Source organism: Rhinopithecus roxellana, chromosome 4 (genome assembly GCF_007565055.1).
Source record: "Rhinopithecus roxellana isolate Shanxi Qingling chromosome 4, ASM756505v1, whole genome shotgun sequence".
Lineage (NCBI taxonomy): Eukaryota > Metazoa > Chordata > Mammalia > Primates > Cercopithecidae > Rhinopithecus > Rhinopithecus roxellana.
Genome location: NC_044552.1, coordinates 85,300,609 through 85,326,812, shown reverse-complemented (window position 1 = coordinate 85,326,812; position 26,204 = coordinate 85,300,609). Strand labels below are relative to the sequence as shown.

The following is a 26,204-nucleotide window of genomic DNA, read 5'->3' as shown; positions in this document are numbered from 1 at the left end:
GTACAATAGTACAATACTTCAATAAATAAAAGGCTGTAGTTGTATTAATGCATGAAAAGGCCAATCAATGTAATAGAACAGAAAACCAAAAATACACCCACATATACGCATAGAAATTTAGTATTTAATAAAGGGGACAATTCAGATTACTGTGGAAAAGGTGGATTACTCAATCAAGGATTGAATTATCATTGGAATAAACAGGTTAGCCTATTAAAAATCCATCTGAGGCCAGGTACAGTGGGTCACACCTGTAATCCCAGCACTTTGGGAGGCCAAGGAGGATGGATCACTTGAGCCAAGGAGCTTGAGATCAGCCTGGGCAAGACAGTGAAACCTTGTCTCCACAAAAATAAAAACAATTTAAAAATTAACCAGGCATAGTGGTCCATGCCTGTAGTCCCAGCTGCTCAGAAGGTTGAGCTAGGAAGGTAACTGGAGCCCAGGAATTTGAGGCTGCAGTGAGCTATGATCACACACACCACTGCACTCCAGCCTGGGTGGCAGAGTGAGGCTGTCTCCAACAGCAACAACAACAAGAACAACAACAACAACAAAAACCAGTAAAATTAGATTTAAATATATATGTAAAATAATAAAAATTCATTTGAACTATACCTAACAACCTAAATCGAATCACACCTCAGGAACATCAAACATTTAAATGTAAAAAAGAAAACTCAAACCATACCAGAGGAAACCATTAGCAAATATTTTATAGTCATGGAATAAGGAGGGCATTCCTAAGAATGAAACAAAATCCACAGACAATAGACAATAAACATAAAAAGATTCAGGCTGGGCACGGTGGCTCATGCCTGTAATCCCAGCACTTTGGGAGGCTGAGGCGGGGCAGATCACGTGAGGTCAGGAGTTTGAGACCAGCCTGACCAACATGGAGAAACCCCGTCTCTACTAAAAATACAAAATTAGCCAGGCATGGTGGCGTGTGCCTGTAATCCCAGCTACTCAGGAGGTTGAGGCAGGAGAATCGCTTGAACCTGGGAGGTGGAGGTTGCAGTGAGCTGAGATCGTGCCATTGCACTCCAGCCTGGGCAACAAGAGCGAAACTCCATCTCAAAATAAACAAAAACAAAAACAAAAAAAGGCTGAATATATTTTGTTGTATGTCTAAATCACATTTTGTTTATCCATTCATCCGCTCATGGATTCTTGGGTTGGTTCCACCTTTTGGCCACTGTGAATAATGCTATTATAAATACTGGCATCCAAGTATCTGTACTTATTTCAGTCTCTGCTTTCAATTCTTTTGAATATAAACCTAAAAATTGAATTGCTGGGTCATAAGGTAATTCTCGAACTTTCTGAGGACACATCAAACTGTTTTTCACAGTGGCTATACCATTTTATATTACCAGTAATAACAAGGGTTCAAATTTCTCAATATCTTTACCAACAATTTTGTCTTTTCCATCTTTTCTCTCTCTTCTCTTCTCTTTCTTTCTTTTTTTTTGATGGAGTCTTGCTCTGTTCAGTCTGGAGTGCAGTGGCGTGATTCCAGCTTACTGCAACCTCCATCTCCCAGGTTCAAGCAATTCTCGTGCCTCAGCCTCCTGAGTAGCTGGGACTACAGGCACCCGCCACCACAACCAGCTAATTTTTGCATCTTTTAGTAGAGAGAGGATTTTGCCATGTTGGCCAGGCTGGTCTTGAACTCCTGACCTTAGGTGATCCACCTGCCTTGGCCTCCTAGAGTGCTGGGATTACAGGTGTGAGCCACTGTGCTTGGCCCCATTTTTTTGATAATAGCCATTCTAATGGGTATGAATTGGTATCTCACTGTGGTTTTGATCTGCATTTCCCTAATGACTAGTGATGTTGAACCTCTTTTCATGTTCTTATTGGCCATTTGTATATCATCTTTGGAGAAATGTCTATTTAAGTCCTTTGCTTATAATTTATTGTTTGAGATAGGGTCTTGCTATGTTGCCCAGGCTGGTCTCGAACTTCTGGGCTCAGCAATCCTCCTGCCTCAGCCTCCTGAATAGTAGGGAGTATAAGTGTGTGCCAATGCACTTGGCTACTTTATGTTTCAATTGGGTTGTTTGTTTTCCTGTATATTAATCGCTTATCAGATATATAATTTGCAAATTTTTTTTCTCGTTCTGTGGGTTGTCTTTTCATTGTTCTTCATATTCTTTGATGCACAAAAGTTTATAATTTTGATGAAATCCAATTCATCTTTTTTGTTGTTGTTGCCTTTGCTTTTGGAGTCATATCTGAGAAATAATTGCCAAATCTAACATCATGAAGCTTTTGCCCTCTGTTTTCTTCTAACAGTTTTACATTTAGGTATTTGATCCACTTTAAGTTCTGTATATGGTATAAGGTAAGGAGTCCAGCAACATTATTTTGTATGTGGATATCCAGCTTTCTAAGTACCATTTTTTGAAAAGACTGTCCCTCCTCCACTGAATGGTCTTGGCACCCTTGTTGAAACACAGGAGGACTTTAAAGTCAACTCAGATTTCTCAGCTTATTGTCTGGGCTCTTAATAACTGCTCCCTCGGTAAATGACAACATATATCAATGCAGTAGTGCCTATTATATGATAAGGCAAGGACTATTGAGCTAATGAAAGTAAAAAGCTTAGAAGAACACCTGTGGTATGTAGTAAAAGCTCAACAAATGTTGGCTATTTCATTATTAAGAGTGACACTAGAGTCCAACATCTCACTTGTTTTCATTAAAGGTTTTAACATTTTGCAGAGTCTGTTATGTAAGTCAGGCCAAAAAGTACTATACTCTGATCACAACTAATCTTTGGATTTTCCCCCAAGACATATCCTCATCCACTCCTTTGCTTCTAAGTTTATTTTGCTTCTTATAACAAGTGTTGCACTCAACATCCAAAGATAAATCTTGATCTTAACATACGGCATGCTTTTTGTCAATGCTTTTTCTATGGATAGTACTAAGACCCTTAGGTTGGCTGAGTGTTAGAGTGCCACTGCACTGCACGTTAGCCTGGGTAACAAAGCCAGACCTTGTCTCCCCACAAAAAAAAGAAAAAGAAAAGGGGTCTTGCTATGTTGCCCAGACTGGTCTCAAACTCCTGGTCTCAAGCAATCCTCCCACCTTTGCCTCCCAAAATGTTGGGATTACAGGTATGAACCACTGTACCCAACCAACATTTCCACTTACACTTCACCAAAAGTTTCTTTCACTTCAGACTGATTTTCCAAGTGTACGCTAAGAGGCTTTTAGTTGTGTTGATGCCACAACTGCTAGTCTACTTATTAAGTCCAGGATTTAAATGCTAAAGACATGAGAACCTGAAAAAGGCTTACACAAACTCCTCTCAGCAAGAGCCCTTAGTCTTCATTCCCACCTTCCCCAGATCCAGCTCACAGTGACCAGTCACCAGGTACCTTTTTTTTTTTTTTTTGAGACAGAGTCTCGCTCAGTTGCCCAGGCTAGAGTGCAATGGCACGATCTTGGCTCACTGCAACCTCCACCTCCCAAGTTCTAGCAATTCTCCTGCCTCAGCCTCCCAAGTAGCTGGGATTACAGGCACCCACCATCATGCCCGGCTAATTTTTGTATTTTTGTAGAGATGGGGTTTCACCATGTTGGCCAGGCTGGTCTTGAACTCCTGACCTCATGCAGTCACCTCTTTTCTGTCCACCCAATTCCTTCTTCAGTACAGACAGAGTTCCTACTTTATTCTTCTCTCAACATTATAATTATTTTGGGGTTTCTGGGAAGAATTTCTTACTTATTTCCATATATCAAAGGCCTATGCAGAACAGCTAAATAGATACTGATGAGAAATATACTACTAGACAAACTCTAACACTCACTCAACCTAAAGGTCTTAGAAATTTGTTCTGTAACACACTTTATTCAAACTACACTAGAGTCCTGCATCTAACCAAGAGTAAGGGCTGAATGACTCCTTTTACCCTAGAGTGCACTGGTCTCTGGGATATACAGGCACTCCTCAATCAGTTCTCAGATGATTCTGCCTCTAGGAGCAGCAGAAACTAGAGGAAATCATGTCTGGGCTTACTTGAAGTTGTGTGCTCATCCAAAATCTGCCTTGCTCACTCAAGAGTCCAGGTATCATTGGTCTTTGAGGTCATTAGGCAGCATCCAGTCTTTGAAGCAAACCATTCCAGGTTTTTGACTCTGCTTTCCTGTCAATGTCAGCTAGAGGAACTCTTCTCCCTGCCTTGGCCCTGGCTGGTCCTGGTTCCACTCTGGCTCATTTGCTTCTGCACCTGGCCTATGATACCACATGATTAATTCCTTCCTGTGTGCCTCTGGCCCCAGCTTGCCAAGGGAATGCACTCAGAGCAGCTCTACCTATTCCTGTCCATCAGTTGCTAGTTGAGCACTGGCACTGCACATCCCTGCTCTACAGAATCTTAAACCTTCAGGAGTCTACCTGCTCACAGGTCCTGTGTTCCTACAGGCCTTCTTCATCAAGGGTGGGGTCACAGTTTTGCCCCAAGAGGGCAACCTGCCTCCTTGTTCCTGTACTGGCTTGAGACTCCTAGGCTGTGTGTGAACTAGCTGATAGGCCAGAAGCTTTAGGATGAAAAGAATACTGGAGAAGTCCTCAAAGTTAGAACTTTTATTGGTGTCTGTGTCCCCTCACTCCTGTTACCTATCTTGACCCTTCCCTACTTACCTTAGTGATTTTGTGATTTCAGTGAAAAAGACGCAACCTAGGGAAGACTGCGAGGTCCCATACCTTCCAGGTGGCAGAGTCGACCTTAGACAGGGCCTTGCTTTGTTGCCTGGGCTGGAATGCAGTGGTGCGATATCAGCTCACAGCAGCCTCGAACTTTCGGGCTCAAGCAATCCTCCCACCTCAGCTTCCCGTATAGCTGGGGCTACAGGCATGCACCACCATGCCCAGCTAATTTTTAAATTTTTTGTAGAGACAAGGTCTCCCTCTGTTGCCCAAGCTGGTCTCGAACTCCTGGGCTCAAGCGATCCTTGCGATTTGGCCTCCCAAAGTGTTGGGATTACAGGTGTGAGCCACCGTGCCCGGCCTGACCTTTTGTAAATACTCCCAACTAATTGTTCAAACCGACTTGAACAAAAGAATCTTCTTCCCAATACTGCCAGAGAGGGCAAAATTCTTCAGATTCATGTTTGAGGCCATAAACCAACAGGAGTAAAATGGAATCGGCAGCAAGCAATGACAAGAAACCCAAGAACACTCATTTCCCTCCAGCCCAAGGGGCAGATGGGATCTCAAATACACCACGGTGTGATGCGTGACAGGCTGTTCACTGGGGATGTGGAGCGTTTAAAGTGCCCTGCAGAGGGTGGGCCTGGATCACCTCCCCGCCCTCCCCCCCCCCCCCCAGACACCCCGCCTCAGGCAACATTCCAGGGGAGTCTGGACCTCCCTTGGTGGACAGACTCCCGAGGGTCTCTAGGGTTTTTCACCCCATCTCGGGGTGAACTGAAGGCATGGGAAGAGGCGGCCCCACAGCCTGGGTCCCCTAAACCCCCTCCGGGCTGAGAGCAAGAGATGCCGCCTGGAAGCCACTCACCAAGCAGCTCCGCTGGCTCGGCACTGGGGGTCGTCCAGGTCTGGGTCCTTGCCACTGGCTCCTCCCTCCACCCACCCTTGCTTCCCGGACTCAAGAGCTGCTGGGCTTTCCAGGCGCCGGCAGTGGGCTGCGCAGGCGGTCTCCTGCACAGAGCAGGCGGGAGGAGCGCTTTCGGTTGCTTCCCATGCCGCAGCCGCGCGCTTCCGGCGAGGTCGCCGCCACTTCCGCTCGAGCGCGCCTAGCGCGGCGCGAGCCGGGACCCCGGGAATGGTCGGGCGCGCGGCCCAGGAGGCACTGCTGTCTCCTCACAATCGACCGGGCCTGTAGCTGCCGCCGCCGCCCTACTCAGGGAGTGGCCCAGGCCGGCAGAGCGCCACCCTCACCTCCTTCATTCCTACCAAGCCCAACCTTGGCTACCTGACCCCCGTGTGGTCTCGAACTCGGTTAGTCTGGTGAAGGGACAGAGAAGCCTGGGTTCCCGGCGGCATCACTGAGATGCTCAGTCCTGAATTCTGCCCTCCATTAGGATTATCTGCTTTGTGGGATAATTTCCTCATTGGTTGAGTCAGTGAGTTGCGTGTCTGCAAGAGAGCATCCTATCTGGTGGGTCTTCATCTAGTTCTTGCACATTTCTTACTAAGTTCATCCTAAGAATATCTTACAGATAAGGAAACTGGGCTGCAAAGAAGTGTAAAAACAGTGGAAACAGGAGATAGCAGTATAAAGAGAAAAAACATAGCCTGACTTTCCTCTATTGTTAATTAATTTGGGGACATTTTAAACTTATAGAAAGAAAAGAAATACAGGTTTTGTTGACACTTCTCAAAACAAAATTGGTGTAACACCTTTAAAATGTAAACTATTATGCTGGATATATTTGTATTATTTTGAAGTCATTTAAAGTAATGGCATGAGGTGTTGCCTGCTGTTGGACCAGTAGTTTCTTTTTAGTATTCCAGCAAAGGCATAGTGAGGAAATAGGAAAAAAGAAGGAAAGCTGTAACAGGAAAAAAGGAAAAGGAGGAGCAGATGAAAAGGGCAGGAAAGGTTTAACATTTATGTTGCACTTGCTATGCACCAGACACTTCTAAGCTCTTTAAATGTATTAACTCATCTAGATCTCACCACAGCCCTATGAAATGGGTATACTGTTATCACCTCTGGTTTACAAAGAAGGCAAGTGAGGTTCAGAGAGGTTAAGCAAGTGGCCCAAGGTTATACAGTAAGTGGCAAAACTTTTGCGTGAGCACCTCAGTTTGGCCCCAGAGACTATGCTTTTTTTTTTTTTTTTTTTTTTTTTTTAAGTAGCTGTGATTACAGGCATGCGCCACCATGCCCAGCTAATTTTTGTATTTTTAGTAGAGATGGGGTTTCACCATGTTGGCCAGGCTGGTCTCAAACTCCTTACCTCAGGTGATCCGCCCACCTCGGCCTTCCAAAGTGCTGGGATTACAGATGTGAGCCACCATGCTCAGCCTATGCTTCTAATCACCACACTATATTTCCTCTGAATAGAGGGTAAGACTTGAATTAACTGGATTTGATGCTACTGAGTAAGAGTAGACGAGAGGTTTGCAAGGAAATTACTCTTCCATGATGTGAGAGTATGGGCTAAAATGTTCCATAGAACAAAAATACCATGAATAAAGTTTCAAAAGAGGAAACATACAGTGCACAAAGAATTAACATCTGGAATAGACAGTGAAAACAAATATATATAAGAAAAAGACAACCATATAGAGAAATGGACAAATGTATAAATAGACAATAGATGAAGAAGTAAGAATGAAGTAAAACTGACCACATAAAGAAGATGCTTAACTGTGCTAGTGACTGCTGGCATGCAAAGCAAAACAATAGAGAGATCCATTTTCTCCCACACTGGCTAAAACTGAAATTTGAAAATATCAATTTTGTGGAAAAGTGAATATTCTTAGTAGAAGTATAAACCAGGATAGCCAATGCCAGGGCTGGGGGTAGATTTGGCGGTACTAATTGAAGTAAAATATTAAAATTAAGTAATCTTTGAAGTAATATTGATTATAATGAAAAACATTGCTTCAGACATTCTAATTTAACTTTTTTATTCTACAGATAAACAGGAGTTCAAAAAGAGGTATGCAAAATATTTAACTGGAAATTTTTTTTGCATAATAGTTTAAAATTAGAAAAATGTAATTTCAGCAGGTAAATAAACTATGGTAATAGTTTACTCATTCTCTAAACACATATTTGTTGATTGCTTACTAGGTATTAGGCATTATTCTGAACATTGAGGATAAATTGACAGTTATCTTTGTGAACTAGAGAAAGATGATAGGGTGGGTCAGGGGCTAATTAACATTCCCAGCCCAGACCCTTCCCCTTAATTCTTTGTTACGTCTTGATACAATGATTTCAGTTTGTTCTGTAGATCACACTGGACTCCCCTGTAATGACTACAGAAACAAAAAGGTTTTTTATATGGATATATGGGTATACCCCAATTTCAAGGTATAAAGGCACAATAGCAGACTCTAGGAATGAGGAAAGCTGGAAAGGAGGGGGCCATGCTGATACTGACCATCAAGAAAAGCTTGAAGAGATGTCCCAAATACCCTGATGACTTACTTTTCACTGAAATGCAAAGAAATTGGCATCTTAGATATGCTTCCAAAGATTGTGCCCTCCCCTCCGGACAGCTTTTAATGAAGGCAGAACTACAGCAAGAGAAACAGCCAGATAATTGGTTAAAAAGAAAGACTTGCAGGGGCTTGTTTCTTACTATGTTTATATGGTAAATGCCTAGTTAGAACAAAGACAAAAGAGCTTGATCATGGTTTGCTCACACTATCCCTGGTGAATAGATTCAATTACAAAAGAATTTGATGCCTCAACCATAGGAAAAACCTTGTCAAGCTCTCAACTTAGACCACAACATGCTTGTTTAAAAGTGTGGAGAAGGGGCCAAGAGAGGAAACAACATGACAAGGAGTTTATAAATCTAAAGGATGACTTTCTTGCTGCATCTAACTAGTATGTGACTGCTTCTGCATTCCCTTTGATCTATTCTTGGCTTTCTGAATGTAAATATTTTTGTCCTAAAAATTGGGGACCAGATCTGGTCCTCTCAAGGGGAAGTAAGAAGAACCCCAATGTCTTTCTTCTTCCAGCTAATTTAAAATAATTGGATGTAGCCAGTTGTGGTAGTGCATGGCTGTAGTCCTAGTTATTCAGGAAGCTAGGGCAGGAGGATGGCTTGAGCCCGGGAACTCCAGGCTAGTGCGCTATAACTGCCCCTATGAATAGCCACTGCACTCCAGCCTGGGTGACAAAGCGAGACTCCGTCTCAAAAAAAAAGAAAAAAAAAAAAAGCATATTGGATTTGTCAGCAGAAAGCCTTCCAAAATGAGGAAAGATGGGACCTGGACTCAGTAAAAATCCCAGCCTCCCAGAGTGCTGGGAGTACAGGTGTGAGCTACCATGCCTGGCCTAGATAATTAATATATAATGAAATCATACTATATTTGTCTGAGGGTCAAAGAGTTTTACTTGGCCATGAATATCAGACAGCACAAGTTGCTCTTAACTATTTAAAGATGAATTAGCCGGGCGCGGTGGCTCAAGCCTGTAATCCCAGCACTTTGGGAGGCCGAGACGGGCGGATCACAAGGTCAGGAGATCGAGACCATCCTGACTAACACTGTGAAACCTCGTCTCTACTAAAAAAATACAAAAAAAAACTAGCCGGGCGTGGCGGCGGGCGCCTGTAGTCCCAGCTACTCAGGAGGCTGAGGCGGGAGAATGGCGTAAACCCGGGAGGCGGAGCTTGCAGTGAGCTGCGATCTGGCCACTGCACTCCAGCCTGGGCGACAGAGCGAGACTCCGTCTCAAAAAAAAACAAAAACAAAAACAAAAACATAAAGATGAATTATAATCAAGAATCAGAAAGGGCCAGGCTTGGTGACTCACACCTGTAATCCCAGCACTTTGGGAGGCTGAGGCAGGTGGATCACGAGGTCAGGAGATTGAGACCGTCCTGGCCAACATGGTGAAATCCTATCTCTACTAAAAATGCAAAAATTAGCCGGATGTGGTAGTGTGCGCCTGTAGTCCCAGCTACTTGGGAGGCTGAGGCAGAAGAATCTCTTGAACCTGGGAGGCAGAGGTTGCAGTGAGTCAAGATCATAGCACTGCACTCTAGTCTGGTGATAGAGTGAGACTTCGTCTCAAAAAAAAAAAAAAAAAAAAAAAATTCCCAACAAGAACCCAGACATCCTCAGTTGGTTGCTACTGTTAGAGAATCCCCACACCAAATTCCTAGGGAAGGCCATGCCTTGCTCTTTGTTTTTGTTTATTCTTTTGAGAGGAACTCTGTCACCCAGGCTGGATTGGAGTGGTATGATGAAAGTTCGCTGAAGTCTTGACCTCCTGGGCTCAAGCAATCTTCCCACCTCAGCCTCTCAAGTAGCTGGGACTATAGGTCCATGCCACCATGCCCAGCTAGTTTTTGTATTTTTTTGTAGAGATGGAGTTTCACCATGTTGCCCAGGCTGGTCTCAAACTCTTGGGCTCAAGCTGTCTGCCTGCCTCAGCCTCCCAAAGTATTAGGATTACAGGCTTGAGCCACTGTGCCCCACTGGCCATGCCTTTTAATATATATTAGTCAGAACCTTCTTTGAGAAATTTTTGGTAAGGGTCTGCTGGTAATTTTAACTATGCTAACTCAGGTACACCTCTAGATAATTTACTTAAAGCATTTTATTTTATAAACATTAAGCCCATGCCTTAGTAGAAAGAATATAAACCTTAACATAAGGAGAGTTGGGTTCCAGTTCGAACTCCACCATTTACTAGTTAGACACCTATTGAAACTTATCTTAAAATCAGTTTCCTGATAGTAAAATGGGGATAACAGGAGTGTGGATTATATAAGATGAGACACGTGGAAATGTCTTACCAACTGACAGGCACCCTTCTCCTACCATCTTGTTATTAATGTCACATATTTGGCTGAGAAGAAAATGTGCAGTGCTAAAGTGTGAAGTCACCAGTTACACCAGCTATGTTTGGCAGATTATGCTTGCGTATTGGTAAACTGTCTGTTAATAGTTGTAAGAACTTTCTATCCTGCTGCTTTTTGATGACCAAATATCATTTGTAACGCCAGACTCCCTGACTGACTTATATCTAAACCTGGAGCGAGTCTATAAAGCAAATGTTGAAAGAGTTCAGATTGTTCACAGACTGCCAATAAAAATTGTCTACACATGGCCGGGCGCGGTGGCTCAAGCCTGTAATCCCAGCACTTTGGGAGGCCGAGGCGGGTGGATCACGAGGTCAGGAGATCGAGACCCTCCTGGCTAACACGGTGAAACCCCGTCTCTACTAAAAATACAAAAAACTAGCCGGGCGCGGTGGCGGGCGCCTGTAGTCCCAGCTACTCGGAGGCTGAGGCGGGAGAATGGCGGGAACCCGGGAGGCGGAGCTTGCAGTGAGCCGAGATCGTGCCACTGCACTCCAGCCTGGGCGTCACAGTGAGACTCCGTCTCAAAAAAAAAAAAAAAATTGTCTACACATAATGGCCATTTTTTAATGAGAGAATAATATTTTCTATAAGTTTATAAATAATATACTCAACAGTTGTTCAATGAAGCTATTTTCAAGAAATGAATTGTTCAATGTTATAATGCTCCTGAGGCCTAGCACAGCACCTGCCGAATAGTAGGCACTAAATAATTATTTGTTGAATAAATGAATGAAAGTCTTCTTAATGGCTAGGAATTTATTCTAATATTGAATAAAAAAGGACCTGTAAAGGAGTGAAGCACATTCTAAATTACTAAGCCTAAGGAGATAAATGTATAAGCCTGACCTTTGGAAAGTAATCTGCTTTAATTTTACTAAACATTCCTTGGGAAGAATGTCATGATTGTCTAAGGTACCACAGTATTTCTAACTCCATTCAAACTTCAGGCTCGACAATCATGGCTCTGTGCTAGTTTTTATTGCACAAATTTCTAGAAGATACTTCTTCTCATAAAGGTCTGTATAAACTTAGTGTAGTTTAAGGAGTCTGACCTATTACTTTTTTTTTTTTTGAAACAGGGTCTCACTCTGTCACCCAGGCTGGAGTGCAGTGGTGCGATCTTGGCTCACTGCAACCTCCACCTCCCAGGTTCAAGCGATTCTCCAGCCTCAGCCTCCAGAGTAGCTGGGATGAAAGGCGCCCGCCACTGCACCGGTTAATTTTTGTATTTTTAGTAGAGATGGGGTTTCACTATGTTGGCCAGGCTGGTCTTGAACTCCCGACCTCAGGTGATCTGCCTGTCCTTGGCCTCCCAAAGTGCTGGGATTGCAGGCATGAGCCATGGTGCCTGGTGTGACCTGTCACTTTCTAATGATCAGCAAGCAATGATCCCACTAAAGGATGCTTGCCTGAAGCATTTTCTTGAGGAAAATGGTAAAAAAAAAAAAAAAAAAAAAAAAAAAAGCCAGGAGTGGTGGCTAATGCCTGTAATCCCAGCACTTTGGGAGGCCAAGAAGTGGTGGTGGTGGGGGGGGGTGGATCACCTGAGGTCAGGAGTTCAAGACCAGCCTGGCCAACATGGTGAAATCTTGTCTCTATTAAAAACGCAAAAATTATCTGGACATGGTGGCGTGCCCCTATAATCCCAGCTACTCGGGAGGCTGCAGTGGGAGAATTGCTTGAACCTAGGAGGCAGAGGCTGCAGTGAGCCAAGATCTGACTATTGCATTCCAGCCTGGGTGACCGAGTGAGAGACCCTGTCTCCAAAAAAAAAAAAAAAAAAAAAAAACTTATTTTTTCTTTTTTAGTAAACCAATAATTGAAAAAAATTCAGATAAGTCATTTTCATTTGAATTTAAAATTTTGCTTTCTGAATATATAATATCTTTATTGCATTCAAAATTCAAAAAGTGTCTTTAATGAAAAAGATGCTCGCCAAATCCTGTCTGTCAGTTATACAGTATCATTTCTTGTAAGAAACCTGTTTCTTTTTTGTGTGTGTTTTTCTTTTTGAGACGGACTCTGGCTCTTGTCCCTCAACCTGGAGTGCAGTGGGGCAATCTCAGCTCACTGCAAACTCCACCTCCCAGGTCATTCTCTTGACTCAGCCTCCCGAGTAGCTGGGACTACAGGCACCTGACACCATGCCCGGCTAATTTTTTGTATTTTTAGTAGAGGTGGGGTTTCACCGTGTTAGCCAGGATGGTCTCGATCTCCTGACCTCGTGATCCGCCCGCCTCGGCCTCCCAAAGTGCTGGGATTATAGGAGTGAGCCACTGCGCCCAGCTGTAAGAAACCTGTTTCTAATTTATTGTGTACCCTTAGTTCTCAGATAAATACACAAACACAATTTCTTTTCTTCTTTTTTCTATATAGATGGCATCATACAGTACATTCTTTAGCACCTTGCCATTTTTTAACTTAATATATCTTGTGGATGGTTGCATTTTAGAGCAGAAATACTTTCTCATAGTTTCTTATAGCTGCGTAGTCTTTTATTTATTTATTTATTTTTAAATTTTAAGACAGAGTCTCGTTCTGTCGCCCAGGCTGCAGTGCAGTGGCCCAATTTCAGCTCACTGCAAACTCTGCCCCCCGCCTCAAGCGATTCTCCTGCCTCAGCCTCCCGAGGAGCTGGGATAACAGGCACGCACCACCAAGCCTGGCTAATTTTTGTATTTTTAGTAGAGACGGGGTTTCTCCATGTTGGCCAGGCTGCTCTCAAACTCCTGACCTCAAGTGATCCACCCGCCTCGGCCTCCCAAAGTGCTGGGATTACAGGCATGAGTCACTGTGCCCAGCCTGAATCTTTTTATATTTATTGTCTGTGGATTTTGTTTCATTCTTAGGAATGCCCTCCTTATTCCATGACTATAAGATATTTGCTAATGGTTTCCTCTGGTATAGTTTGAGTTTTCTTTTTTACATTTAAATGTTTGATGTTCCTGAGTTGTGATTCGATTTAGGTTGTTAGGTATAGTTCAAATGAATTTTTATTATTTTACATATATATTTAAATCTAATTTTATTGTTTGTTGTTGTTGTCGTTGTTGTTTTTGGAGACAGAGCCTCACTCTGCCACCCAGGCTGGAGTGCAGTGGTGTGTGTGATCATAGCTCACTGCAGCCTCAAATTCCTGGGCTCCAGTTATCTTCCCACCTCAATCTCCTGAGCAGCTGGGACTACAGGCATGGACCACTATGCCTGGCCAATTTTTCAATTATTTTTATTTTTGTAGAGCCAAGGTCTCACCGTCTTGCTCAGGCTGATCTCAAGCTCCTTGGCTCAAGTGATCCTCCCTCCTTGACTTCCCAGAGTGCTGAGATTACAGGTGTGCCCCACTGTACCTGGCCTCAAATGGATTTTTAATAAGTTAACCTGTTTATTCCAATGATAATTCAATCCTTGATTGAGTAATCCGCCTTTTCCACAGTAATCTGAATTGTCCCCTTTATTAAATATTAAATTTCTATGTGTATATGTGGGTGTATTTTTGGTTTTCTGTTCTATTTCATTGATTGGTCTTTTCATGCATTAATAAAATTATAGCCTTTTATTTATTGAAGTATTGTACTATTTAATACATGGATAGGACTAAGCCTTTTTCATGCCTGTTTTTTGTAAAGCTTGTAGTTTAGGAATTATTTTAAAATTTTTACATGGTTTAAAAAATCAAAAGGATGATCTTTTATGACATAAAATTATATAAAATTCAGTTTGTGTTTATAAATAAAGTTTTATTGGGACAGAGCAGTACTCATCATTTATGTATTGCCTCTGACCCCTTTTGCACTGCATTCGATGAGTGGATAATTTTTTTTTTTTTTTTTGAGGTAGGATCTCACTCTGTTGCCCAGGCTGCAGTGCAGTGGCATGATCTCAGCTCACTGCAGTCTTCGCTTACCTGTCTCAAACTGTTCTCCAGCCTCAGACTCCTGAGTAGCTGTGACTATAGGCATGAGCCACCATGGTTGGCTAATTTTTTTTTTAATTTTTAAAATTCTATTTATTTATTATTTATTTATTTATTGTCTTTTGAAGAAATGGGGTTTTGCCATGTTGCCCAGGCTGGTCTCCAACTGCTGAGTTCAAAGTGAACTGCCTGCCTTGGCCTCCCAAAGTGCTAGGATTACAGGTGTGAGCCATTGAACCTGGCCTGAGTGAGGCTGGTTTTGACACAGACTTCATGCCACAGAGTATAAAATATTTACTGTCCGGCCCTTTATAGAAAATGTTTGTCTGACAATTGCTCTAAATTACCAAAAGAGCTAATTTACTCTAAATACATTGGATATCTGTAAAAAAATTTTCGGTGAAATAATTATTAGGATATGATTTAGGGCCAGGCGCAGTGGCTCACACCTGTAATCCCTCCAGTTTGGGAGGCTAAGGAGGCAGATTGCTTGAGCCCACAAGTTAGAGATCAGCCTGGGCAACATAGGGAGACCCCCATCTCTATAAAAAATAGGCAAATTAGCTGGGTGTGGTGGCTCAGGCCTGTAGTGCCAGCTACTCAGGAGGCTGAGGCATAAGAATTGTTTGAGCCTGGGAGGTAGAGGTTGCAGTGAGCCCAGATTCCACCATTGCACTCCAGCCTGAGTGACAGGGTGAGACCGTGTTGGAAAAAAATAAAAAATAAAAAAAAATGGATGATTTAGGCCAAGGCCTGGGCCCAGTGGCTCATGCCTATAATCCCTCTACTTTGGGAGGCTGAAATGGGCCAATCTCTTGACCCCAGTAGTTCAAGATCAGCCTGGGCTACTCAGGAGGCTGAGATGGGAGGATTGAATGAGTCCGGAAGGCTAAGGGTGCAGTGAGCTGTGATCTTGCTACTGTACTCCAGCATGGAGGATAGAACAAGACCCTGTCTCAAAAAAAAAAAAAAGAAAGAAAGAAAGAAAAAGAAAAAGAACATTTTTTAAAAAAAGATATGATTTAATTTAAATTATTTTTGTCATCGAACTCTGTACTTCCTTGAGTGCGAAATAGCTGAATCTATGGTTTTAGTACAGTTGCAATTATGTGAGTTTTCTCATGTCGAAAATAGAAGACATTGAAACATTTCTTTTTATGTTTATATTTTCCAGTATACATTCAGTGATACTTAAAAATTAAGATGGGACTGAAACTTTTTATGCATTAGATGTAAATATTTTTCTGGTATATGTTTAGGTTAGAGGGCCAATGATTGGCTTTCTATAGTATTTTTGTTCGCTATAGGTTCTCTGATTCAACATTAAGTCTAGTGTCCTTGAGAATAATTTTTTGACTTTTATTGAATTTATTGGAGCTATTCCCAGTGTTTTTTCTCAGGTTTGATAGAAATATCACTGCAGACTTTTTCATACTAGTTGTATTAATAGGATTTCTCTCCAGCAAGCTACATAGTAAGAGAATTCCAACTGAAGGACTTCGATTTTTAATGTATAAATAGGACTTTTTCTCTCATTTATTTATTTTTCGCTACACAGTAAAGTGGTAAGGATTTTTCTATAATATTAGTTTTTTGGTACTCAGTAAGGCCAGAACTACTGCATATACATTTTAATTATAAATTATTTGATGCTAGGGTGGGCACAGTGGCTCAGCCTGTAATCCCAGAACTTTGGGAGGCCGAGGCGGGTGGATCGCTTAAGGTCAGGAGTTTGATGATACCAGCCTGGCCAACATAGCAAAACCTGTTTCTACTAAAAATACAAAAATTAGCACGCCTGTAATCCCAGCTACTCGGGAGGCTGAGGCAGGAGAATTCCTTGAACCCGGGAGGTGGAGGTTGCAGTGAGTCAAGATTGTGCCACCGCACTGCAGCCTGGGCAACAGAGCGAGACTCCATTTCAAAAAAAAAAATTATTTGATGCTTAATATTATATAACTTTGAAAGTGCTTATGAATGAAAATAATCAAGATATACTTTGTGCTTTTCACTCTTGAGGTTTTATGTGATAAAACATTGCTACCTACAGTTCATTCTCCCTCCTTGGAAAGTAGAACATTATTGAGCTCAATCAAAATGAGAGAAGTATGTAAAAGGGACCAGAATTATGTAGCATGCTTTGAACAGCAAGTAATAGGAAACACTGGTCCAGTTGGATGCTACTAAAGCACCGTATTATTGCCAATAGCAGGCATTCCAGGCATATTATGCCAAGGGCTCACATTCAGTTTCTTGCTTTGCCTCCCTTTCCACTTTGTGTTGGCTTCCTCTTCAGGTTGGTAGCAAAATGCTTGTAGCTGATTCCAAAATCATATCCTGCTATAAACACTGTGAGAAGGAAAGAAGAGACAAGTTCTTTTTTGTGTCTCTCTTCAGAAATGAGACAACCTCTGCTGGAAGCCTCCTTTAGGTTTTACTTCATTTCAAAACTGGGACATGTGCCATTTCCTAAAGCAATCACTGGCAAGGGGAATTAGATTATCATGATTAGTCTAATCACCTGGAATTAAATTGATGTTAGGAGTTAGTGTCCATCAGCACTAAGCAGAGTTCTCTTTTTCTATGTTTTGATGTCATGTGGGAGTTGAAAAACTGCAACTGGTCAGCCAGAGATTGACAGAGTGATGGAGCCACTGAATAAGAAATGGATTTATGACCTGGGAACATGAGAAGCCATGCTAAATGAAACCCATACATTTGAAGCTGTCAATTTCTCATCGATTTATCTATTTGTTCAAGTATAAGGAATCTTGAGAACTCATGTAGGATGCAATAGAAACTATATTTTATTTGAGTGCATATTTGTTAACATATTCCTGCTTTTTAAATACTCTACAATCAGGCTGGGTGCAGTGTCTCATGTCTATAATCCCAGTGCTTTGGGCAGCTGAGTCAGGAGGATCACTTGAGCCTAGGAGTTTGAGACTGCAATGAGCTATGATCACGACACTACTCTCTGGCCTGGGCAATAGGGAAAGACCCTGTCTCTGAAAACAAAACAAAATAATAAAAACAAAAATAGGCCGGGCGCGGTGGCTCATGCCTGTAATCCCAGCACTTTGGGAGGCCGAGGCGGGTGGATCACGAGGTCGGGAGATCAAGACCATCCTGGCTAACACGGTGAAACCCTGACTCTACTAAAAATACAATAAATTAGCTGGGCGCAGTGGCAAGCGCCAGTAGTCCCAGTTACTCGGGAGGCTGAGGCAGGAGAATGGCGTGAACCCGGGAGGCAGAGTTTGCAGTGAGCCAAGATTGCGCCACTGCACTCCAGCCTGGGCGACAGAAAGAGACTCCGTCTCAAAAAAAAAAAAAAAAAAGTAAATAAAATAAATAAAAACACATATAAAAACCCCTCTACCATCAGAAAGTTATTGACACTTTTGGTTTCAGATGTGTCCGTCTTGCTGTGAGTCCACATCCAGCAGGGACAGGCAAAGCCAAGAGCACTAGGGCTCCTCTCCTTCCTGTGTGTGTGCACTTTCCCATGAATATACAAAATAAAGATAATTACTTACTCCATGTGTTACACTTGCAAACCTTGCCTTTTTTTTATTGCTCTAAAATGTGAGGTAACCAAGATTGTGCATAAGTAGCAACTAGACAACTTAACTGCACACTATCTCTGACTCTGTGGTCCTATATGGTACTTTGGATAATATTATTTTGATAATTATGCATGAATAATTTTTCCAGTGGCACCAGCTGGCCCTAGCTGGCAGCCACCCCTTCCCAGTATGTAAGCGCTTTGTTGTTTTTGAAAGGTAATTTTTAAATGTTGAATATAATTTTTTTTTTTTTTTTCAAGAGACTGGGTTTCACTCTCACCTCGGCTGGAGTGCAATGGCATGACCATAGCACACCTTGAACTCCTGGGTTCAAGCAATTCTCCTGCCTCAGCTTCCTGGTAGCCACCACATTAGTGAGCTGGATTTTTTTATTTTTTAAGCTTTAACACAAAAGTGAAATGGTTTCTTTATTTCACCAAAGGGTTAATAATTGAGAAAGTGATTATCAACATGTACACAAAGCTAACTAGAAGATTAGCTTTCTCAATAGAAATCCAAGTGTCCTGTTAACACTGATGTCACTTATAAGTAAATGTTTTGAAACTTTACCTTTTCTTTTTTTTATTTTTTTTGCCTCCCAACATAAAGGCCATACCAGAAAACCTCAGGAATGTAATAATTTATTTATAATTTTTTTCTTCAAAAAAATCCCTTAAAGTTCAGACATTAACACTGATACGCAATACCAGATAGCTCCACAGGACAGATGGAAACAGGAAAAGTCAGATGGTTGGCACTTAAAAGGACCAGTAATTAAGCAATTGAAAGTGAATTGGATTGTTGGTTAATATTTGTTCATTTGAAAGAATCAAGTGGTAGAGGTAGCCTCTTGGAATAGGGAGATTAAGTCACACCTAATGCTTCCCCTCACTGACCAAGGGGCTGGGATATCTTGTTAACGACCTCTTTTCTGTTTAATTGCATTCTATACTCTAATTTTCTCAGATCGTATATTCTATCTTATTTTTCCCTCTGGACAGAAAGAAATCTTTGTTTACTTCACTCTACGTCTTTTCTCTGAGAAAAGGCAGTCTCCTCTCACAGGGGAAAGAAAACCAGGAGGAGGGAGAGAGGAAGGAGGGGGAAGAAGGGAAGATGAGAGAGAGAGAAGAGAGAGGAGACAGAGACAGAGAGGAGAGACAGAGCAGAGAGAGAGAAAGAGAAAAATGGAACATCAGATTAAAGTAGAAGACATGGGAGAGGGGAAGAAAAGAGGGAGCAGGAAGGCGATGCTCCAAGCTCTCAATTTCAGGACTGTGCAAAATGATTTTCCAGGAGATGCACGTGTGGTCTCATATTTCTCACAATAGTCCATCCAGACTCCCTCCTCAGGTCTGTCTCCCACTACCAAAACCCAATGTAGCCAGTCTTGCTGCCTTACCTGGAGGGAGGACCAGGACCTGGTGCCAGGTCTGTGACTCCACTGCTGTCCCTGAACAGACTTGTTGGAGGCATTCACATTTCTCTCCACTCTTGGGGAAACAGCCTGCAACAGGAAAGGAGTGGGTGTTAGTGTTTTCTCAGGGCCACCTGGTGGTCCTAGCTTGCTACACCCCGTTTTCTGACTGAGAGGAAGCAGCAAGTGTGACTTAATCTCCTTCTTGCAAGGGGCTACCTCTTCCACTTGATTCTTTTTTTTTTTTTTTTTTTTGAGTTGGATTCTCGCTCTATTGCCCAAGCTGGAGTGCAGTGGTGCAATCTCCACTCACTGCAACCTCCACCTCCCAGGTCAAGTGATTCTCCTACTACAGCCTCCCGAGTAGCTGAGATTACAGATGCACGCCACTATGCCCGGCTAATTTTTGTGTTTTTAGTAGAGATGGGATTTCACCATGCTGGCCAGGCTGGTCTCGAACTTCTGACCTCAGGTGATCTGCCTGCCTCGGACTCCCAAAGTGCTGGGATTACAGGCGTGAGCCACCGGGCCCGGCCGTCCATTTGATTCTTTAAGATGAATGTCTGTGGGGCACAGAAAGGGGCTCAGCTGAGGGGGCTTATGGGTATTACCTAGGGTGCAGCGTCAGGTTGGGGTAACTGCTGTCGCTGCTGTCACAGCTACAGGACGAAGAGGTGGAAAGACACTGGGGGAAATATGGAATCAAATTTTTAAAAATGTTTTATTTTGGAGCTACTTGCCCCAAATCTTGAAATCAGAAAGTCCTGAGGGCTCTGTCTCAAAATTCATCCCAAATGCATACATTTTAACCACTACTGCTCTATTCTAAAACATGTTGGCCTGGGTGCTGTGGCTCATGCCTGTAATCCCAGCACTTTGGGAGGCTCAGGTGGGTGGATCACCTGAGGTCAGGAGTTCCAGACCAGCCTGGCCAACATGGTGAAACCCCGTCTCTATTAAAAATACAAAAATTAGCTGGGCGTGGTGGTGCATGCCTGTCATCCCAGCTACTCAGGAGGCTGAGGCAGAAGAGTTGCTTGAACCCAGGAGGCAGAGGTTACAGTGAGCCGAGATCATGCCATTGCACTCCAGCCTGGGCGAAAAGACCAAAAGTCTGTCTCAAACAAAAAAAAAAAAGAAAAAAAAAGTTGACTTTTTTTTTTTTTCCTCAAATTCAAGCCCAGTGTGCAAAATAACCAAACTATTAGGATGCCTTTTGTTTTGGTTTCTTGGAATGACCACTGTTAATAAAAATGTTTGCACTTTTAATTTATATATAAAAAGGAATATTCAGGTTTGCTTGATATTCTGCAAATTTTGAATGACTCAAACATATTGTGAGTGTTCTTTTGGTTACCAAGCTTAGAAAAACATAAAAAACTGACAAGTCAAAAGAAAAAAAAATTTTTAGGTTATTTGTAATAAAATGATGTGTACTTCTAAAATTAAAAAATCTTGCTTATTTTACAGACTGGCATATAACTGTTAAGACCTTGATTATAAAAAAGAAAATGTCTTTTTCATTTATCAGTTGGTGACATTCATCATATACTTTATGGGGTAAATTAAAGTTCCTGGGGATTTGTTAGTGCCCTCCTTAACTCTCATGACAATTCTCCATCTCTTACTTGAGAAGGGAGTGTTTGTGATCATCTGACCTGTTTTAGGGAACTGTCCATGTGTTTTATAGCTATTTTGGAAAATTCTTTTTAAAATATTGATGTTTCTTGTTAATAATTAATGTTTAGAAATGTAAACTAGAATTTTTCAAGTATTCTATGCGATCACGATTCTAAATGTACTGTTGGTGTATGACCTTCTCCCATAAGTTAAATCAGCTCAAGTGGCTGAATAGTTCTCCTTCATTCAGTGAGGGAGAGATTAAAAGAGGTAATATTTCTGGGTGGTGGAGGGGCCTGCTAAAAAAAAAAAAAGCAAATATTTATATAGACAGTAGATATGTAATGAGTTGCTCCATATCAGAAAACTTTGGAAATTAAGAGGTTTTTCTGACCTCTTGTGGAAGTCTCATTAAAAATGGCAAGAAATTAAAGAACTTTTAGAAACTTGCTGTTACTTAAGGGGGTAGCCATATAATAAAATGGAGATTCATTCAAAGTCTGATAACCCGGAATCCTGAGGAAATATTTACCACCATGCTAAACAAGTAGCACTAACCAAAGCAGTTGCCATACTGATGGTTTGTAAATACATTCTAGTCATTGTCTGCTTATCTCCAGAATGGACTGAGGATATTCCTGATAGACAGCCAAGGTTTTGCTGATAAAATTGCCTGACTGTTATTCTGGACCTAAGGAATTCCAACGTATTCTTCAGTGATTGAGTGGTGGGGGTGTGTGTGTGGCACACAGTTTCCCGTGACTGTTATAAAAAAAGCTCCAAAATGCCTTTTAACAATAATAAACACACTTGCTGTACCAAATGAATATTTAGAACAATTAGAAAGAAAAAATGAATTCTAACACTAAATTTGAGAATGCTCTGCAAGACTTGAACTTCCATGGCTTGGGAATTGCTAATTAGCCTCAATGGCAATAGCAACTCCTTCTGGGATCCATAGGCTACTCCATGCAGTTAGGAATTCACTTCTTGAACCTGTACTCTGCCATATCACAAGCTCACATTTCTAAATACTACAAAGGATTCATTGGATGCATCTAGCTTTTAATAGGTAACAACAATCTTCCCCAAATATCCATCTAATTAGTCTCTGCATGACTAGAAATCTGAAGATTTAGTCTTTTGGAAAAGACTTCTAAAAATCAGAGGAAAAACTACCCTTGTCCTCAATGGAAAGGAATTCACTGAGGAACCATAAACTGAGGATTCTTAAGTATCTTCCAGAAGAATGATCTTTGGAAGAAGACAACCAAACCAATATCTTCAGATCAAGCTGTTGATGACACCAAGTAGACACTTTCACCCAAGACAATAAAACAAGATATATGTTCTGGTATATTTGCCTTCCTTTAAAAATTTTGCTCTGGTTATCAAAGTGCCTAGTTGTCCCCTAGAGGCCAACCAACAGTTTTTAAGATTCTTTCACAAATTATATTTTATCTTAATCTTCTGTAGTACAAAATTTCCATGCCACCTAAGGAAAGGCAAAACTTTCTTGTGCTTTTTTTGCAGACTATAGCTATTGTTTTTAAATTTTTATCATTATATTTTAAGAGACAGGGTCTTGCTCTGTCACTTAGGCTGTAGTGCTGTGATACTAGCTCACTGCAGGCTCAAGCAATTTTCCCACCTCAGCCTCCCGAATAGCTGGGACTACAGTTGTACAGCACCTCAACTGGCTATTTTTTTTAGTTTTTAGTAAAGATGAAGTCTTGCTTTGTTGCCCAATCTGGTCTCAAAATCTTGGCTTATCCCCCACCCCCAACCCCCTGCCCTGGCCTCCCAAAGTGCTATGATTACAGGCATGAGTCGCCACTCCCTGATTTATTGTTTTAAATCTAACTGACTAATGCAGTTTTTATCCTCTACCTGATTCCACTAACAAAAATTTAATAGGTATTCAACACTTCAAAAGGCAAATTTTCTTCTATAGGTTTCTTCTGGAATTTGAATTTTCCTGACAGTATTAATTTTTACCTTCAGTTTTATCAATATTGAACACTGACCTGAAACAACAAAGTATGTCTGCTGACATTATTGCAATAATGTATTGAGTCTCTCCTTGCAGTGTTAGTCCTTAATCTTCAGTGACTCCCCAGCCTCCACTCAAGCTATATTCACATGTTGAAGAATTAATTGTCCTGCTCTCACTGTGATAAATGACACTTACACACCCCATACCCCTTTCAGTTTGTGCAGCACTAAGGCACTACTTTTTATGTGGATATCAGGTCACTTGATCATTATACAAACTTATCTAGTGTAATATGGAGTGAGTTTTAGACTATTATATTAATAATATTTTTCAATATTTTAAACATCTACTCCTATAGGAAATGATGTTTCTCTGAGAAAGGTACCCAGACCTAAAATGAGGCAAGTATGGACTATTCAGGAGACCTTCCAGGAGAGATGACTGCCTCCCTCTTCATCTATATTCTGGGAGCTCCAATTCCAGTAATAGGAATAATATGACTAGAAAAGGTGATCCAAAATGTGTCTCTGGTCCCAGCAGAAATCAATAGATGACACTGCTTCTTTTCTGGAGGTCCAGTAGCCTAGTTTAAATTAAAGTTTCATGGTGGTTTTGAATGATTTCATAGTTTTTGGTTTCTTCTTGGCTAGCCAAGGACAGCTTTTGTTTGATAGCAAATGCTGTTTGCAGCACCTCCCTAAAACATTACTGTTCAGGCAGAACAGTTTTATGGCAAAGTTAAAAGACTACCTGTCTCTCTAGAACAGATTCAGATGGAGTTGGGACATGATTTCATGGTCTGGTTTTGAAATCTATTTATTTGTTTTTGCAACCTATTGCTAGGATTAATAGCTATTTTGTTTCCATTACTTACGTGAATTTCACTAGTACATCTTGTTCAGCCTTAAATGCTACTGTGCAGTCATTATACATTCACTATGTATCTTTTGCAAAAAATGTACATGAGGGACCAACTGTATGCAGATGCAGAGAACGTTCTCCGGATAAACTTGTGACAAGTGGATTCTGACAGTGGTGTAGATCTGAACCCCCAGATGAAAGTCCTGATGGCTGACTTTGTCTTTGGTCAAAAGGGGAGGCTGAAGAGTGAAAAAGCACCTAGGAACTTGTAGTTGGGAGCTGAGAGGCATAGTTGAATCTTCCCTACCAAACATAAACATCTCCTGCTAAATATTTTAACCAGTCAAGGTTGCTCAGTGATTGTCACGCAACAAGATGTAGAAAGTCCATCTGTAACTATATTTGAAACCAGAGAGAGAGAACATTCTGCAATGAAGACCACATTAATCTTTTTACTTCCCTTCCTAGATAAATTTACCAGGATCATCACCAAATTGCCCCATTTTAGAAAACTGGCCCCTACTCCCTAAACACTTCTTAGATTCACCTATTTGACTTCTACAATCAGCTCCCTACAACACTCTTCTGTTTGTGTAAAGTTTATTTTCCTATGTTGTTTGCTCTCCCTTGATGCAGCACACCAAACTCCGTCTTGTTGGAATACACCGTGTGGTCACTGGGTGACTGCCAGCACCTGTGCAAATCTAGAGAGCCCATTTGGAGACTTCCTGCACCTCCATCTTTCAACCCCTGCCCTGGTTCATACCCAGTAGATCTGCTCCCAAATCCTTTGGATTTAGAGTGAAGAAATATTTTGATTCTGGGGCATCAGAAAGGCAAGCACTAATCAAATAAGATTAAGTTTGGCATGAAGGGATTAAGCTCAGAACAGATAATTACTTGGAATGAATTATTTTGGGAAGAGCTACCGGGATTGTACGCTCACCCTAAGGTAGTTCAAGGGGCAGGTTGTTAGGTTCCTATGTTAAGGACAGAGCCTAGGCCCTCCCTCACTTTTCCAAGTCTTTTGCTAACCAATTGCTTGGACTTGTCCTTATTCTGTATCAGGTTGGAGCAGAGCATGGACATGGGAACTAGTGCTCTCAGCAAGAAGCCGTGGTGGACCCTGCCTGAAAACTTTCATGCTCCAATGGTGTTCCACATGGAAGAGGACCAGGAGGAGCTCATCTTCGGTGAGTGGCCCTTGCTAAGGTCCCCGCCTTAATCCTTGTCTTCTCAGTTTTCACTCTTCCTGTCCCCTCCCACCTTTATCAGTCACATATTCCTACCCTGAAAGCCACCTCCCCATTCCCTAAGGGCTTGTGCTTGACAGACACTCCTCTCACCTCTTATGCTCACAGGGCATGGTGACACATACCTTCGCTGCATTGAGGTGCACAGCCACACCCTTATTCAGCTGGAGAGTTGGTTCACAGCTACAGGCCAGACTCGTGTGACTGTAGTCGGACCACATAGGGCAAGGCAGTGGCTGCTGCACATGTTCTGTTGCGTGGGGAGCCAGGACTCCTATCATCATGCTCGAGGTAGGTATTCTTAGCTGAACTGTGGTTTTGGACTTGGTGGTGGAGTTCTGGTTAAGTTGTGTGGCATCTTGGATTCTTGAAGAATCCCTTTGTGGCTAGGGAATCCAGGTGCTTCCCAGAGTCCATTGGGAAGAAAAGTGCTCATTGTTTTTGTGGCATGAGATTGCTTAAGGTGGAGAAGGTAGCTGGGAGGTGTAAATGGGTTACCTTGGAAGGCCTGGGCTGGAGTGACATCCTCCCTGCAGCCTCCCTGATGGAGTCCAGGCCTGCCAGTGGGCCCCAGTTATGGGCCCTGGTTCATTAGCCCTGGGCACATCTTTTGCAGGCCTGGAGATGCTGGAACATGTCCGAAGCCAGCCCCTGACCAATGATGACCTGGTCACCTCCATTAGCGTGCCACCGTACACTGGAGACCTGTCTTTGGCTCCCAGGATAAGTGGAACCATCTGTCTTAGCGTTCCTCAGCCTTCCCCTTACCAAGCGATTGGTTGTTCGGGATTCCATTTGAGTTCACTGTATCCGTAATTAAGGACTGATCTCCCCTGGGAAGCGGGGATGAGAGGAGAAGTCTTGGCTTCGCTTTTGGTGAGAAAGACATGAAAGATACTGAAGAAAGTGTGAATTTGTGGCTGGGACCTGTCCCTCTCAGGTCTTGTAGACATGTGTCTGAGGGAAGTCTCCTGAATGTAAGAAAGTGTTATTGGCAAAGCAATCCAATAAAATAAGCTACCTATGATGCAAA

General features: G+C 42.1%; 1 protein-coding gene across 2 annotated transcripts; it reads left to right on the top strand.

Moving 5' to 3' along the window:
• The first annotated feature begins 5,767 nt into the window (after nucleotides 1-5,767).
• Nucleotides 5,768-26,204, top strand: KHDC1 (KH domain containing 1). 2 transcript variants are annotated; one of them, XM_030929057.1, is made up of 5 exons: nucleotides 6,057-6,137; nucleotides 7,629-7,650; nucleotides 24,987-25,111; nucleotides 25,280-25,462; nucleotides 25,788-26,204. In XM_030929057.1, exons 3-5 carry the CDS (start codon nucleotides 25,000-25,002, stop codon nucleotides 25,985-25,987), a joined length of 495 nt encoding a protein of 164 aa, XP_030784917.1. In that variant the 5' UTR covers nucleotides 6,057-6,137; nucleotides 7,629-7,650; nucleotides 24,987-24,999; the 3' UTR covers nucleotides 25,988-26,204. The 2 variants fall into 2 exon arrangements, with proteins under 2 accessions (XP_010370511.1, XP_030784917.1); XM_010372209.1 differs by lacking the exon at nucleotides 7,629-7,650 and having other exon boundaries at nucleotides 5,768-6,137.